The 17,744-nt window shown below is 38.2% G+C and overlaps 1 protein-coding gene across 1 annotated transcript in view; it reads left to right on the top strand.

Annotated features, from left to right (window-relative positions):
* The first annotated feature begins 5,905 nt into the window (after nt 1–5,905).
* Nucleotides 5,906–17,744, top strand: part of GRID2 (glutamate ionotropic receptor delta type subunit 2) — a 1,371,230-nt gene continuing 1,359,391 nt past the window's right edge. Inside the window, exon 1 of the mRNA XM_023638677.2 lies at nt 5,906–7,042. Coding sequence (XP_023494445.2) covers nt 6,955–7,042 — 88 coding nt within the window. The 5' untranslated portion in view covers nt 5,906–6,954. The remainder of the gene's footprint in view (nt 7,043–17,744) is intronic.

Raw genomic sequence — 17,744 nt, 5'->3', positions numbered from 1 at the left:
AGCATGGCTTGCCAAGTGGTGCCATGTCCGCACCCGGGATCCGAACCCCAGGCCGCTGAAGTGGAAAGTGTGAACTTAACCACTGGGCCACTGGCTCAGCCCCTTATTTTCACAATTTTGATGTTGTGTCTCATTCTTTATGGTTCAATTCTATACTGATGAAATTCTTAAAATGCGATAATACAGCAAAGCGTAAAAAAAGGTACAAAAAAATTAAAGTATTGACAGTATGACCAATTTTACATTAGCAAACTTTAGACAAATTCTATAAGATCTAATATAAAATTTAGCTTTTTCCCCTCTGCATTCGCTTTAGTCATATAAACTATACCGCTAATAAGTCAAGTTAAATTTGGGCAGGGATTCATATTTGGGCTTCTGTTGCTGAGGTAATTTTTATTGTCATCTCCCAAAGAACTCTTTCAAAACATCTTCCATCTTTTCTACACCAGATAACCTGTATCTGTGTTGTAAGCAACAGGACTGATAAACAGGTGAGATAATCTTATGAACAGACCACTTTGATACCCCAGTAGTCTGTTTATTTTGGAGTAAGTCAAGATGCTCTTGCCTTATACTGAATGAGCAATATTTCACAATATTTAAAAATTTTCATTTTATCCTTTCATTCACTCACTAGTTAATTCATTTATTCACAATCAGTTAAACATTTAGATTCACCACCACTTTCCAGCACAATGAAGAATAAGAATTTATCATATTAGAATCTATACTGATTATGCACCTTACTCCTTAAGAAGTCAAGTTAAATGTTTATAAAGCTTTATTGCTACTTTGAAAACTCTTCTAAAGCCAATATGCGTGTGTGTGTAAATACTGAATATTGACCAAACTTTTGTTTCTCTAAGTTTTCCCTATGGTATCTGCTGCTATGAAATATAATATATTTTAAACTAAAATGTATAGTTTATTATCTGCAGCGTATTGCACAGGCACACTTTTTATCTGAGCTACTTCTGTGCCTAGAGAAGTATGTTTCAAAAGAAACAACTAATTTCAGAATTAAAATGGTTAATCATGGGAAGATAATAAAATCTTAGTTTTAAGTGTCAAATAATAATTGATATTCACTGTAGTTGGCAACATGCGTTTCTTTTTGCTTTTGACCTATTTGTTAGGCATTTGCCTCAACTGATATGCCGCACCAGAAGAATCAATCATCTAACTGATAGACCATTTCCATATTCCATGGCCTAGTGCAATTCCTTAACTCAAGATATAGAAAATATTTTCTTTTTAGAAAAAGCAAATAATTAAATTGACCTCATTTTTGAAACTGTAATATTTATATCAACAATTTAACTCACATAATAACATCACAGTGTTCTAATTTCCCTTTAACATAGGATGGAATGGCATATTATTAAAGATTGTTCTATTGGTATTTAATTCCTAAGTAACTGATAAAATCAGAAAAGATGTGGATAAAGCAGACATTATAAGAGCACAACAATAGATATTTATTATTCCTATGTGGAAGTTTTAGAAGAAATAAAACTTCAGAAATCAAGTTACTTAAAAAATCACTTAAAATATCATTTGGTTAAAAAATAGTCATTTGATTAAGGTGGGTTGGTAATACTCTAGTAAACTGTTAAGTATTGAAACATTCGAAAAGTAAGCTGATTAAATCTACATCAAGCATGGCTGCCATCTTGTGGGGACAGGATATAATGTAGTGAGGGGCCAATCTCAATAAAGTCTCCCTGTTGGGTTACAAGTCATCATTTAACCTCCATCCACCAATTGTCTGATGCTTATTAATATTCCACTTAAAATTCCACATCAGCACCCAGACAGAAGAGATAAGAGGTCTAAACTAAAAGAGGTCCACTTATATATATAACAATTCTTGTCCATAAATGTTCAATATCATGGCTAATGTGTGGACACTGAAAAAGCTTTGAAATTCAAAGTTTTGACTTGGATTAACTTTGAGAGTAGATGAGTTTGGTAAAGTGCTCATATCTAGTTGCAGAATTTGGTTAGAATTTATATCTCACTGAGTTAGGAGAAAATATGGCATTGCCCTGACAAGGCAGCCTTATAGATTTAGGGAAAGCTTTGAAAAAAGAGGTAGGGATTAGAGCTTAATGTGGAAGGAAGGAAGGAAGGAAGGAAGGAAGGAAGGAAGGAAGGGCATATCAGCTATCACCAAATATAAGATTTGTACTAGTGTCACAGACAAAATAGTTTGACAGAGTAGAAAGCGGTGAGTCAGTGCAAAGTTGACTCAAAAAAAAGAAAAAAGGGATATGATATACCCAATGTGAATCTATTATATATGAATATGTAATAAAATGATTTTCTTGAAGCATATTTAAGTCAAAAATATGTTCTCTAAGTTCAAGTTTTTCAACAAATATCAGCACAACTTCTGGCACTCAATTTCCCATCCTCTTCTAGAAAAACTAGGTACTGAGTAAGAAAATCTATAAAGTCCCATTGAACTCTGAATTTCTTTGATCTGCTAAGTATAAAAGTTGCCTTTTCAGCCCCTCAAACAAAAAGAATTTATGTTTTTTACTTCTGCAAATGAACATTTCAATTATAATTTTACAGCCATAATTTGTTACTGCTTTCATATATAGCTGTTCAGTCATTGCCCTCTTATAGTTTTCCTTTCATATCCATGTTAAAGTTGTAATATACTTAGTCTTTTGTGTGGCTGACCCTATTTATAATACTAATGATACAGTTATAACTAATTAGAAATAATGATAAAAATGGATTATATTCCATTTTTTCTCTGATATTCTTTTGAAAGGCAAATTTTCCCCCTAATTTTTAAGTAGGCTATCTCATAAATTTACAGATTTTTATACTAAAACAAAATAAATCTCGAGTCATTGAATATTGTTGTTCTTTAAAATTGCCTAATGTAAGTTGACTTACTGCCATTATTTAACATTCAGGGAGTAGCTGATTTTTAAAGTTTAGACATTGGAAATCTTAGCATTTTTTAAGTGAAAATGAAGAATTAAATGTTCCAAGGATTTCCGTTATGTTGCTTTCTTTACACACAGTATATTGTACGCCATTAAAGCAGCCTGTACTTGAATGACCCCCACAACAATGCAAAGTAATATTTCTCCCAAATTCTGTTTTCCCATAAAAAATAATCATTATACTTTACATCTCAAAGCTGCTCAGATTATCTACCATTTCTTCAAATTATTGATGGTCACAGCACAACTAATGCCTGAATGAAGTGTCTCCACATAGGAAGAACAAATTCATGAATCATGGCTCATTGACATTCCTATTCCAAAAAATTAATCATTGGCTATAAAACTTTAGTGAACGAAAGCTGTTTCTTCCAAAAAAATATGCCAGAATGTCACAAATTTTGAATTTCTGTTCAGCGAGCCAGATGCAAAAGCCATTTCCATATGATAATGCTTGAATTAAAGCTAAATAGCCTTAATTAGACTAACAGATAGCCTTCATGAAAAGCCTATATGAAAGTACAACCACTGAATTTATTTTTTCCCTCTAGAACTTAACATCTAACTTACACAAAGCTTTGTATCCAGCTAACTAAATATTATGTCACAATATGCAGTTTTCTAAAATAGTAGGAAACATAGTTAATGCATAATTTAAAAAGATATTTAAATTCATATTCTATAAGAAAACCATTAATTAGGATTCACTGAGTATAGAAATTATTCGGACAGTGAAAAGATTGATTGATATTCCTAAATTGAAAATCAATAAGCTGTTATGCCTTAATTTTGCATAAACTTTCCTGTGTTACTTTTGGAAAGCTACATCTCCTGGTTCTATTTTCTCTTCTGAATGTCAGAAATGGTCATTTTGATGACTATATGGTTTTTTGTGATGTGTCACTCAGACTCCTTTAAATGTTTGGGTACTATAACAGTGGTTCTGAACTATGGCTGCACATTAGAGTCACCTAAAAGGTTTAAAACATATTAGCCAGGACTCAAACACAGATATTTTGATTAAATTAGCCTGAAGTGATCTTTTTGAAAATCTTCTCAGGTTATTCCAAAGTGAAGCTACCTTTGAGAACCACTAAATGGGTGGATTTGGGAATAATCAAAATGTTTTGCTCATAACACACTAGAACAGATTTCCCAGAGAGAAGACAGTATGAATTGACTATATTTAGCTATCTCCAGGAATGACATTTATTAAGCCAGGATGGGCCAGTTAATGTTTTGAAGTTCTTCATAGTTTTCAGATTCTAAGATATTATATTGTTCTTTCCATGTTAATGGTTATTTCATACTTTTTTTCTTGGTAGAGCGCATAGTGACTCATCAATTTTTTAAATGCCCTTGTGAATAATATAATAGAAACAAGCTATGAGGAGATACATCCATTCTTTCAAAGACTTCAATATCTGTAACAACGAAATATGATCCATGGAATCATAACAGAACCCTTTAAAAAGTATAATGACATCAACAATAATATTAATACAATCAATATTGTATTAATGTACTATTCCATGTGTACTACTGTGAAAAATAGTCCATGTGTACTAATGGGAAAAAAAAAAGATAAAAGAATGATCAAAATTGAGAAGAATTAATCAGTGATGACTTCTTGGAAGCACTGATTTATTCCAGATTCAGAAGGAAGTGATGAAATTCAAGTCAAAAAAGGGGCTCTCTGTAAAATGTTGCAGTGAGTACAAAGTGAATAAGTGATGGTCCCCACTCTCAAGGCACCCAGCTGATTCAGAAGTAGTCCTATCTAAGTGGAATTCAAAGGTAGAATGTGCTAGGAGAGCACAGAAGAACCATGGGTTTATTCCATATTAAAGGATTGGACATGACTTCACGGGCAAAATTTGAACTAAACCTTGAGGTGGCAGAAGAGAGTGATTTGGAGGATGAATAGATGCCTTCCAAGAGAATTATTAACTTAAGTAACAATATGGCAGCACGGCATTTTCTGGAATGTTCAGAGAAAAAATACACAAGATGAAAGAGAGAAGGTATTTCACAGAGGTGAGAACGTACAATTGTGTTTGGAGAAATGGGAGCCCAGTTCACCAGGCCAGAGAGAAGTGTTCAAGTAAGAGAGTAAGAATAAAAGAGGTTCGCCAAATTCAAAGGTAAGGGAGGGCTCTGAAAGGGTATTTGAGGAGTTTGACATCCATACACTCCAAGTAGCAACATTCCCAAAGGATTCCAATTATACCTGAAATAATGTTAGGCTTGTTAATACCTGGCCTCATCTGGTCACTTGATTGTGTTAACAAATCTCCAGTCTAAACTGAGGCCACACTGGATACAAGTTAATCATTGAAGAAAGCCAGTCACAATCGTGAGGATTTCACTTGAAGGAATAAGCTTACAGAAGATCCTTCCATCCCCGGACTGGGAGGCTGTCATTCAGTACTTTCCCCGCTCTTTCCATGGAGCAGCAGTCAACTTCCTCATTCTGAATTTATATACAGGTCCGTTATCAAGCTACTCAATGTAATATTTTGACCAAATGTTTCACTGAAGCATGTACTTGTTTTACTTCTTATTATATGTTTTATTTCAAGATTTTCTTTAACCTTTCCCTATCCTGATTGCCTAAAAAATACACTGGAGACAGAAAAAGAAAATCATCGTACAAAAGGTAATTAGCACGTCCTCTCCTTTTTATAACTTTATAATTGAAATCTCATTAAAAGCTTTCTAGGTCTCTTTTCCCTCAGTGACCAGGTGTCCCTAATTCGTTTTTAACCAATGTGACTAATTCCAGGCAAAGACTAGAAAAAGTCTGATACCTGTTGGAGAAAAGCAATAGCAAGGTTAAATAAGTGGGGTGGCTTTTTTAGGATGCCTTTAACCTCGTAAAAAAAAAAAAAAAAAAGGCTTCAACGTCTTTTCTCTTAGAGTCCTGCCTTTTTCTCAGTCCCGGTCGAAGATTCCGAGGGAAATGAGAGCACTATTTTGTTTCTCCCTGGTATTGCAGATAGGGGGAGGAGGTGGTTATTAGAGAGAAGCTCTTCCTCTCTCGGTTTCCCTCTCTCCGCCTGACAGCACCGCTCTCCGCGGGCTAGCTCCTTCTCCTAGGTGATCCATTTCCAGGCAACGTGGGGCGAGTGCTGAGGCCACCAGGCTAGCTCCTCGCTCGCTTCCCGCATCCCGCCGGGCGAACCGCTCCAAAAGCATCCTGCAGCCCGCGGCGGCGTCCCTCCGCCGCCCGGCCCCGCCGCTCGCCCGGCGCAACCCCCCCGCCACCGCGCCCGAGCGAACCGGCTCCCGGGCCCGCCTCGCCGAGCTCCACTCCGCGCCTCGCGCAGAAGGGGAATTTTCTCTGCATTACTATCTGCATTGCCTTGAAGTTCACTTTTACTACCCCTCTCGGAGAGGGCTTTTTGCCTCTCGCTACTGGAATCTAGCTGCTCCGCTTGGAATCTCCTCATCTTTCCTTTCCACTTACATTTTATTTTGGCAGCGAAGACAAGTGATTCTCTGCGGGCCGTTGGGGCGGGGGCGGGGGGGGCTTTCACGGTTGGGGGAGGGGGAGGGGAACATCCGGCGTGAGGGGTGGGGGTGGTCTGTTGGAAGTTGCGGTGGAGCTGGGACCGGAGACCCGCGGCCCCGGCGCAGCGATGGGGATGGTCTGAGCTCCAGCCTCTCCCCCTTGCCCGCGAGCAGCCGAGGCTGGATACATTTTTAAAACGCCAAACTGCAAACAACTCTGGCGATGCCAAAATTCTCCTCCAAGTGACACGGCTTTGTGAAGGTTTCCTCAGTCTGAGCTCCTTCTCTTATTCGTCTTCCCAGCGACGATTAAAAGCTTTGCTCTGGCAATAGGAATTTAGAAAAAAAGAAAAAGCTGCGCTAAACTCTATCGTGACCTCAAACTCTTTGGACTGGTTTAAACAAAAAAAAAAAAAAAAAAAAAAAAAAAGGAAAGAAAATCCATCCTAAAAGAGAATCAGCATAGGAGGACATGGAAGTTTTCCCCTTGCTCTTGGTTTTGTCCGTCTGGTGGTCTCGAACCTGGGACTCGGCGAATGCGGATTCGATCATTCACATCGGTAAGAAAGGGCTGGTGCTGCCCGCGGTTACTTTTACCGTTTCGGTTCACAGTATTTCCCCGTTGCTTCCCCCTCGCTGCCCTCCGTGGGGCTTGTTGGCGGTGGCTTTGGTTCGTTGCCCCTTCCCGCTCCCCTTCCCTCACGCTTGCTCAGTTTTCTGGCAGGATGTGGATGCTCGAACCTTGACTTAGGCTGTTGTTTCGCGGTGAATCGAGGAGTGTGGGCTGGATGCGTGGGGGTCTCGAGTTTACCTCGGTGTGCGTGTGTACCGGGGCGTGCGGAGGGATGCTAAGTGTGTGGGGAAAGGAAGTTTCATCCACTCTACCTTCCATATTCTTTCCCGGATGTACATTTGCTCCATTTTTAAACATTATCTTTGGGGGAACAGAGGAGGTGTCACCTGTGAGGCGGAAAGAACTGGGGTGGGAGGTGGGGGGTAGCTCCCTTCGGATCGAACAGGTGGTTTTGCAACGTGAGCGGCTGCGTTCGCCGCAGCGTTGTGCGATACTGACGGGGTGCTGGCTGCGCCCCCAGCCTCCTTCTCCTGTTCCCGTCCTCTTGCTTTGCGGTACTCGTGCAGAGTCGCCGCTACGGTGGCAGGAGGGGCTGGCGGCGGTGTGGCCGAGGACCGGGAGCCGCGCGCCTCGCTGCCTCGCTCAGGCTCCCCGGGCCTGGCGCGGCGGCCAGAGCGGCCCCGGGCGCTCGGGCAACGCGGGGAGCAGGTGCGCGCCGGCCGCCCTCGTGGGCCGCCTTGCAGACACCTGCCTCGCTTCGCCTCGCCTGGCCGTCAGCTCGGAGTGGCGGCGCAAGGCGAGAGCAAAGGCTCTGGGGCACGGGCCGGGCTGCCTGACTCCGAGAAGGACGGCCCAGCTGGCTTCGAGCTGCTCGTGGCCCCACCTATTGGCAACCAGACGGGCCGGGACCGGCCCCGGAGGGCGGGGGCGGCGGGGGCTGCGCGTCATTATCATGCACGGCGCTCGCAGCTCCAGGCTCCAACTCCTCTCACTTGCTAATCCGTGAGAGCTGAGTGGAGACGGGCTCTTGCAGCCTTTTCTGCGTTAATGCGACGATTTCCTTTTGGGAAATTCGCGTCCGCGGGCCAGCAAGGTTCATTTACCGGGCTGAAGGGAGGCCCCTCTTGGGGAATTTTTCTGGGCACAGGACTTTTGGCTTGATGTTCTGCAAATGGAGCCGACAGATGGGTCGCTGCATCTCCCCTTTCTGTCCCCTTACCCCTCCCCCGGCCACACACACACAAACACATACACGCTCTCTATTCTAGAAGGGGCACCTGCTCAAGTGGCGGTTGTGCCTGTCCAAGCGAGGGGTTTCTACCTGGTGTGCGCGCCCACAGTGGCCAGCCCCTCAGCTCCAGGGGGCTCCCTCTCTTGGTCTCTGAGCCTGTCTTTTGTAAACATGTCTGCCATTCTCTATCATTTGTATCAGTAGAACCATATATGTCTCTGTGCAAGGGGTAACGAGGTCAGGATTCAGAAAACCTTGCGCTTATGTATTAAGTAAATTAAGCGGTAGATAGCTTGTCTGCTAGATCACGTTTTGCCTGGGGGCTAACAGTGTCTCTGGGTTCAGAACTTTTCAGGGAGAAATGATGGTCTCATTGAGGGGTTCAATAATGTTCTGATAGAGTTCAGAAAGGAACTGTGCTCCTCTTAGAGAAATGACATACCTTTATGTCCAGTTGTACATGACTGGAGCGGGAATGCAGATATATATTATCATCCTACTTTTACATTCATTTTATGATTAAGGCTTTCTGCTTTCTGCTTCTCATCGCTCAGGAGGGAAAGCTTGTGGATCAATGCTTATTTTGTTGCTTATTCTGTGGTTTACACGATAAATACATTATTTGCAAACACCTACAGCTCTTGCTGTCCTTTAACAGATGAATACTACTTTGCAATGCAGTCTGGGCATTTGTTTCAAAATAGAACGCAACTGTTGTATTTTTTCCTTTGCGTTCTGTTGTCTGTCAGTGTGACATGACTTATTTATAACCAGAGCAAAAAAATGGTGTGTACAAATTACAGATTTCTTTAAAGAGTTGGTTGTATACATTAACTGTGTATATCCTACTAAAAGAAATAGTTACTTCTCAGACAATTAATTTGACCTGAGTGCAATTAGTACATTAGACAAGGGGATTAGCTTCTTTTATAGACTACCTGATATGCCGTGAAGCTAGGAAATTGATGATTATTTCAAACCTTTGTGTCTTTTATAATGAACTGAAAAATGTTACCCCCAAGTTAAAAAAAAAAAAAAAGAAAAAAAGAATGACCAAGACTAATTTGTCTGCACTTCAGAGGATAAAACCCCTTCCACTTCCACCCCCACCCCAGCCAAAGAATAATCAATTCAGTACTGAATGCCCATTAAAAAAATTTAAGTCACCAGTTAATATTCATTGGGTCAGTTTACTTACTTGGTTGGATAGGAAAAGAGAATTAATTATCTTTAGGAGGTGATTGCTTTCATTTAAATATTTAATGTGAGAAATATGCTTATGGCAAATGTATTATTTCAGGACTAAGGGGATGAAAGTGATAAAACTGGAGGGAAAGTGAATATTTGAACTCTAGAGATTAAAGGGGATATGCAGGCATGAAAGGTTTTCCCAGCCTCATGTGATGTCTTCCAGTAGAAAGTAGCTGCAATACGTAGTTCAGGCAAGCTGGAAGATAAAAAGAACTGCCCTAATAGGTTCCTTAAATATTGAATCCTTTTGGTATTGAACCAATGTATGGAGACTCTCTCCATCCTTGTTTCTTTCTCTTTGTTTCTACTTCATGCAGGTGGTTTAATATCAGTTACATGTTTTAAACTCTAATAGTTTTATTAAACACATTAGCTCACTATGATGATAAGATATATTATAATGGTTAGACTCGAATGATTGAAATGGAAATGTATGTATTTCAGTCAAAAATCCACTAATATTGTAATTACTTTGAGTTTCTGTCAAGTCATATTTTAAAGCTTTTGATTGTTTAACAGACAACTTGTTTAATACACATGCTTACACACATACACACAGTACTTAGAATGAATCACCTCCATTGTGATGTTATTTGCCTCCCTGAGAAAAAAGGTCTTTTGACATATAAAACCTATGCAATTTTGAATTATGCTTCTACTTTGAGCCTATGCATTGATTGAGTAATTTCATCAGACCCACATTACTTGATTGCTTAGAAGTTTCCTAATGATCTGCATGCTGTAGGAAGAACCAAAAAGTCGTGAGTGGAATGGCAATGATATTGTGTTTTATGAGGCTATTCAGAAGTCGCTCTGATTTATGTAGCTAGAAAGCTCCAAAGTCTTTGAGATTAGCCACGCTGACTGCTATTTTCTTCATACATCAGTCGTCCCACACTCTTTACTCCCTAAACACAACAGGAATTTAGAGCACTGCTTTAATTAAGCAGGGATTAGGTGGCATTTCCAGTCAACTGCACAGTTTGTGTTTTGCTTCATATCTAATATGGAGGATCTCATGTTTTAACAGTTGAATGTGTGCTCATTTCTTTATCTGGTTCCTGTGCTCAGAGAACTGATTGAAATGAGCTCTCCTCAGCTATGTACCTCTACAAGGGAACACTCAAACAGTGCACTTATTCATTCATTACAAAAATCTCTCACATGTTTTTGTGGTTATCAGTCAGAGTGAAATACCTTGTGCCAAGAGGGAATAGAAACAAAGCATTTATTCATGTTTTTCTCATCAGCAAATGATACTTTATCCTCTTAGATCATAATCGTCAAATATGACACGTTTGAGAAGGCTCAGACAATTCACAAAATACTTTTTCATTGTGAGAAAGTTCAAATTAAAGTACAAAATTGGCGGGTCAATAAAATGTGTCACCACATTAAAAACAATAATAGATGGTAGATTTAAAGCATCAGTTTTATTACTTCTGCACTGAGGACTATTTTATCAAATACAGAATGTAATAAAAGCATTTCCAGAGGATATACTGTGTCTTCTACCAAAATGTTTCTTTTTCAACACTTTACACGATTTGCATTGGTTAGTGATAGCTCCCAGGAGTCATCAAGGACTCTGCACTGTATAAGATATCTCAATGATTTAAATGATCTTTTTATTATTTACAGTAGTTGTTCCCTAAGTATGGATAACTTACAGTGTAAACTTCTAAAAAGTCTTAAGAGTAGCTTCTAAATTTAAAATAAGGGTATACTTTACTATTATTCTTTTCTGTATCATTAATACAGTTATTTGAAGCACAATTCAGATGTGCATTGTTAGACAGTGTTATTAATCAATGATATCAACTGTGACATGACTAATAAGCCATTACACTAAGGACCTTTGCTTTCTACTCCAAGTGAAATGTACATCCAATAAATATCTCCTATAAATTTTAATTCAAATATAAATAAAAATCAAGATGATTCACTTTTGACTTATCCAACAGTACAAACCAGTTGAGATTGTTAGGAGTAATGGAAGATGCGTCACATATAATTCTAATCTCTAAGGCTAAGTTTATCATACTGTAATTTTATCTCAAATGCATATTGTAATTTTAAAACCACACTTTTTAATCCAGCAGTTGTTTTTCTTACTTCACTTGCACAATTTTAGTTTTAAAAAGTAAGGTATTTGGCATTGCTATTGGATCTTCGTAATATTTCAGATGACAGACAACATGTTGGCGAGTAGCAATACTTAGACGGTTTTATGCAAATATAATGTTTATTGGAAAATACACTTATGGCCTATAAAGATAGCTTTGCCATTAGGTGTCACTACATTCTGAGCTGTCGTTGCTTTGTAGTCCTACTTGAAAATCTCATGAAATATTTTTTTCTAATTCTTAGAAAAAAATGCCATTTTATGAGGTTTGTGATGCTATAAGATACAGGTGGTTTTTATTTTCAAATCAGAAAAGGAAATAACATCCCTATCTCTTATTCTTGTAAGAATTTAATTCTGGGACATACAAACACCCTCCACTCTCTGGATGGATTAGATTGCTAGATCTAGTGATGTAAATTTTTCACAGATTTAAAACACAACAGAAATATATTCTTAAACTGATGCTTATTCTCTGTGGAAAAATCTAAGATACCGAGAAAGGTACAGATATGCTTTAAGACATTAAGGAATAGAATTTGTTAAGCAACTTCTTAACTGTGGTGGTTCTGTTTACCTCTGGAACATTTGGGGCCTCAAACTGGTTGATGTTTGTAACATGAAACATACACAGTTATGAAAAAAACATATACATATACATGTACATGATACGGATATATTTAAAAATAATGTCAACCATTGAGTTTTGTGAATGATCATATATGTTTTCAGATAATTTTAGCCTTGTAAATATTAGGTTTTATGTTTATTTCAATCTCCTCCACACACACACCAGCAACACCACTGCTACCACCACCATCGGGCTTGTATGGTAGTATAGAACCAGTGTCTGTTATCACTTCGTAATTTTTCTGTTTGATTAATTGTTTTAAAGAGGCAAAATCTTCCTTCTAGCATATACCATTATAAGACTAATGGAGGATGAAACTTAGGTCAACTTTAATCTGATAAATTAGTTTTAACATCGGCAAAATCACTAATTAGAGAATGCAGTGCTAGGTTAAATGAACGAACAGTTTGTCATATTATGTTAGACCTTGCCCTGTGCCAATATTAATTAGTAAACTAGCTGGAATAATGTATTATTAAAAACTCAGAGTAAAATGAAGCGATCAGATGGATGTCTAAAGGATAAGGGGAAGAAATTCTGAAGTAATTCTGAGATTGAGTATTAAGAGGACATCTGCGGATTCAGGTCAGTTAAATTGGTGAATTTTAGCATTTGAATGTGGACACAAACTTCAGATGAATGTGAAAAATGTAGGGGGATGTTAAAACATAATAAAAAATGTTGTGGATTACAATTTAGAGGGTTTGGAGCTAAGTAAGAATTTTATTAATAGGTCATTGAGCAACATTGGATGTTACTCACTTTCTTTAATCTTCATTTTTGTCAACCCTAAAACAAGGTTTAGAATAATGTTCGTTTCAGCTCTAAAATGATATGAACTCTGTTTGCGGAATTGGGAGAAGAGATACAGTCAAGTCTGGTTCACATAGCTATACTTAATAGCTAAGTTTAAAGTGAATTTTTAAAAAAAGAAAATACAAGGGGAACTAGAGGGAGCGTAAAACCTTAATCGCTCAAATTAAAGTCTCTTTAAAATGAAGATATTTTTGGTATGAACAAGTGTCATGATTAATATATTTGTTCATCAGATAGTCTAGATAACTCCAGTATCAGACTGAGAGAACTGGATTTGTTCGTTTTTGTTTTGTCTAGTGTTAATAGTAAGGTGTTGCATATAGTGGTACTCTTAGATTATACCACAGTACTAGTGCTCATTAAGGCTGACTGGAGCAATGAGTAGTTATGTTCTAACCAGCTCCAGCTATAATAGCCTTTAGAATTTACAAACTGGAAGCACACCAGGAATATTAGCATATGTTTGGTATCACTGGAAAATGTAGAGTCTAAAAGAAACAGCCAGTGTTTCTTTAATGTTCTTCCTAGTTTTGGATTCTTACTCCAGGTATTGTGGCTTTTCCCCTGCTGATGTTCATCAGGTGGTTATCAGTGTGAAGCTGAGGCTGAGTTGATCCACGGAAAGCTTCGTTGAGTGAATAGAGGGAGCCCTGAGACAAGCACAAGAAGCTAAGCGCCAACGGGCCTGCCTGTGTGTATTAAAAAATTTGAAATCACTCTGTAGTCAAGTTGCTCATTAACATATATTTTTACAAATGAAAAAAGACCAAGTAATTAATTATATTCAAATAACACTTCTTTTACTTTTTCATCCCCAAATAATTCAAAGTACTATTTTCAAAATAAATAATCATATTTTATTGCTGTCAGTACCTGATCTTTCCTAAGTAGCCTTAAATAAGGTGTTTGCTTCATTATCAAAATCATTATAATTCAAAGTTAATTTTCCTGAAACTACAGGGTATGGTAGGCATTACTGTCAACATGCAGTATGTATGCTAACTGGGAAAATGTTCCTTCATTCAGTATTTAATCTGAACCTACTCTCTATGAAGTACTGTTTTTAGGCCCTGTAATTAAAATGTTGAACAAGTAAGCTATGTGTTTGTATTTAAGGAGTTTACATTCTCATGGGGAAAGCAATCAGAGAAACAAGAAAATATATGTTATAATGTCAGATAGTGATAAGTACTATGAAGAAAAATGAGGGAATGGCCTGTGAACAAAGTGTGATATTTTGAATAGGGTGATCTGGTACAACATCTCTGAGGAGGTGATCACTGGAGCAGAGACTTGATTCAAAGAAAGGAAGTGAGCCATCTGATGAAAAAGGATTTCAGGCAGTGGGCATAGCAAAGGCAATGGCCATGAGACAAGACGCTAAAGAATCTGCTTAATTTGTTTTAGGAACATCTTGAAAGTCAGTGTGGAGTTTAGTGAGCAAAGCGGGGAGTGGAAGGAAATCAGGTCTGAGAGGCAACTAGGGAAGATCCTGCAGGGACTCCTAGGTCACGGTAAGGTGTTCAGACCTTCTGGGTATACAGGCCGCCCGCTGGAGGGTTGAGCTCAAACACGTCATGTGAAATGGTTTGTATTTTAGAAACATAACCTCCTCTGCTTGGGCAGACTGTTTGGAGTAGAAATATGAAGATTAATTTGACTATAGTGAATTGGACTACGTTGGTAGCTTAACTAGATGAGTAGTTGTCAGATTGTGGCTATATTTTGAAGATAGGAGAATTAGGATTTTTGGATGGCTTGTTCGGCTGGGAGAAATCCAGAGGAAGTAAAGAGGCTTCCAAGTTATTTTACCTGAGTAAGGGAGTGGAATGTGTTACTATTAACTAAAATTGCGAACATGGAACAATGAGCAAGATTTAGATAGAAATCAAGATTTGTGTTTATTAAATTTGATATTGCTATTAGACATCAAATTTGAGAATTCACGTTGGCAGTGGATTACATGAATCTGGAATTTAGCGGGGAGTTAGGGATTTGAGCTGTACATTTGGAATTCATCATTGTAGACATGGTCTCTAAAGAAATAGGAGGGGGTAACTCACTTAGGGAATAATTTTATAGGGAGAAGAGCTCCCAGACTATGCCATGGGACATTCCAAAATCTAGAGGTCAGGGAGAAGGAGAGGGTCCAGGAAAGGAGAAAGATGATTGGCCTGTGAGTAAGAAAGAAAACCAAGAGTGTGTGATGTTCTGGAACCCAAGTGAGGTAAGTATTTCAAGGAGGAAATGAGAAACCCTGTCAACTTCTGTGGATGAAAACTGAAATTTGACTACTGTGTTTGGAAATGTTGAGGACAAAAGGTGACTTTGACAAAAGTGCTTTCAGTGGACTGGAAGTGACAAAATATTGATTGGGGAGGATTCCAAAATTTCATGGGACTTGAGAAATTCCGTGAGTTTTGCTACGAGAGAACAGGGAGTAGTGGACATAGGAACATGTGGTAAAAGGAGTATTTTTTTTTTTATTAAGATTTTATTGTTTTCCATTTTCTCCCCAAAGCCCCCCGGTACATAGTTGTATATTCTTCGTTGTGGGTCTTTCTAGTTGTGGCATGTGGGACGCTGCCTCAGCATGGTTTGATGAGCAGTGCCATGTCTGCGCCCAGGATTCGAACCAACGAAATACTGGGCTGCCTGCAGCGGAGCGCGTGAACTTAACCAGTCGGCCACGGGGCCAGCCCCCTGTAAAAGGAGGATTTTGTTTGTAAAGTTGGGAGTTAGGAGATATATGGTAATCTTTTGAAGGTTCAATCATAAGAAAATTTTCAGTGAGAGAATTTAAAGTAAAATATCTCTTTTTATTCCAAGCTGTTCGATTCCTGAATTTGGATAGCAAGTGTTCAAATAGAACTGTTTTGTTTTTTTGGTTATCGTTGTTTTTTGTTTTGTTTTGTAATCTTGGACCAAGTTTGGCCAAATCGTTGGCTAATGCCGGTGGAATTAGCCAGAGAAGCTTAGATGTCCTCTCTGAAACAGACTCTATTAGTTGTTCTGCATTTTTGCTTCATTTAGTTTCCCACATTAGCATTCAAATTCAGATAAAAATTTCTTACCTGAAATATGTTGAATTATACCTTAAGGAGTGTTGATAGACCATTACGAATAGAATTGACATTGAGTCATTTAGTAATGTATTAATTTTAGGAACACACGAAATTCCTATATAATAAGTGGTATTAAAATAGCATAAAGTCCTCTTGCTACAATAGACAAGTTTGATTGATTATAGGTTTTCTCTCAGTAAATTCTATTATGCATTTGATTTACTTGAAAAATCATTTTGAGGGCTGGCTGGGTGGCATAGTGGTTAAGTTTGCATGCTCCACCTCAGAGGCCTGGGGTTCACAGGTTTGGATTCCTGGTGTGGATTTACACTCTGCTCATCAGCCATGCTGTGGAGGCATCCCACATATAAAAATAGAGGAAGACTGGCACAGATGTTAGCTCAGGGATAGTCTTCCTCAAGCAAAAACGAGGAAGATTGGCAGTAGATATTAGCTCAGGGACAATCTTCCTCACCAAACAACAACAATAACAACAACATTTTGGAGCAATTTTTTAAAAAAGAATATAGTTATTTCACAAGGCAGTGCATATCATTGCCTCATTGCCACATAGAAATTAAATAGGTGGAAGAAATTCACATGATATTAACTTTTAGTGACACATCTAAATATTTCCTTTTATGGAACTTTCACTTCTATTTTTGCTATACCATAGCTGACAGATCTTTAGTCATAGATGAAAATGAGGAAAAAAAATGTTAAAATTTTCTAACTTCAGAATTCACCCTTCTGTAAATGAGTCTGAGTTCTTTCATTGGTCTCCTATTAATACACACAGAAGTTATGTATATTACATTGATTTTGCACCTAAAATAAGAATATTTGTATTAAAATAAGGATGTCAGTAGCAGGGGAATTATATTTTTCTGTGTTCTTTGTCATTTCCAGTGCTATCTCCTCTATAAAAACATTTTATCTTATGGAAACAGTGTAATATGAATGTCACAGGGCTGTTTCTGCTTGGGTACATCTATTAATTGAGGCGTGAACATGTAACACATGAACAGTGAGGGGATAGCAGCCCTGTGGTTTTGGCACAGCAATGACTGAAAAAAAGTGCAAGCTATGCTATGGCTGGAGCAGAGGAACATAATTAATGAAATATATAACATCAAAAGATATTTTATACTTGCTACTTCATAACTTCCTGGGGTGGTGAAATGTAATCATTTGAAGGAAATTCTTAGCAGATTTAAATCCAAATTTCGGTTGGAATGGGCACCTAAAATTGGTGAAGTGCTTAACATGGTGATAACAGGAAGCTGGTGAATTTTCCTTTTAGAAATACCAGCAACTCTCAGCATAGCCCAAAGGAGACATGGCCTTTATGAAAACCATTGTAAATTTATTCTTGACAAAACTGTTTTAAAGTTTTTGACACCTCATTATTGTAGGTGGTGGCTTGTGACCCAGACTTGAAAGGGATTACTCTTCTGTTCTGTATTGGTGCTGTCATGGTGGCTTTTGGATGTTTTTTATAATTCATTATTTTCAAACTGAGAAATAGTGATTAATATACTCATATTCCATTTGTAGAAAATATAATTT

The sequence above is a fragment of the Equus caballus genome, chromosome 3 (assembly GCF_041296265.1).
Source record: "Equus caballus isolate H_3958 breed thoroughbred chromosome 3, TB-T2T, whole genome shotgun sequence".
Classification (NCBI taxonomy): domain Eukaryota; kingdom Metazoa; phylum Chordata; class Mammalia; order Perissodactyla; family Equidae; genus Equus; species Equus caballus.
The sequence above is the reverse complement of the archived record's forward strand: the minus strand, read 5'-3'. Positions and strand labels throughout refer to the sequence as shown.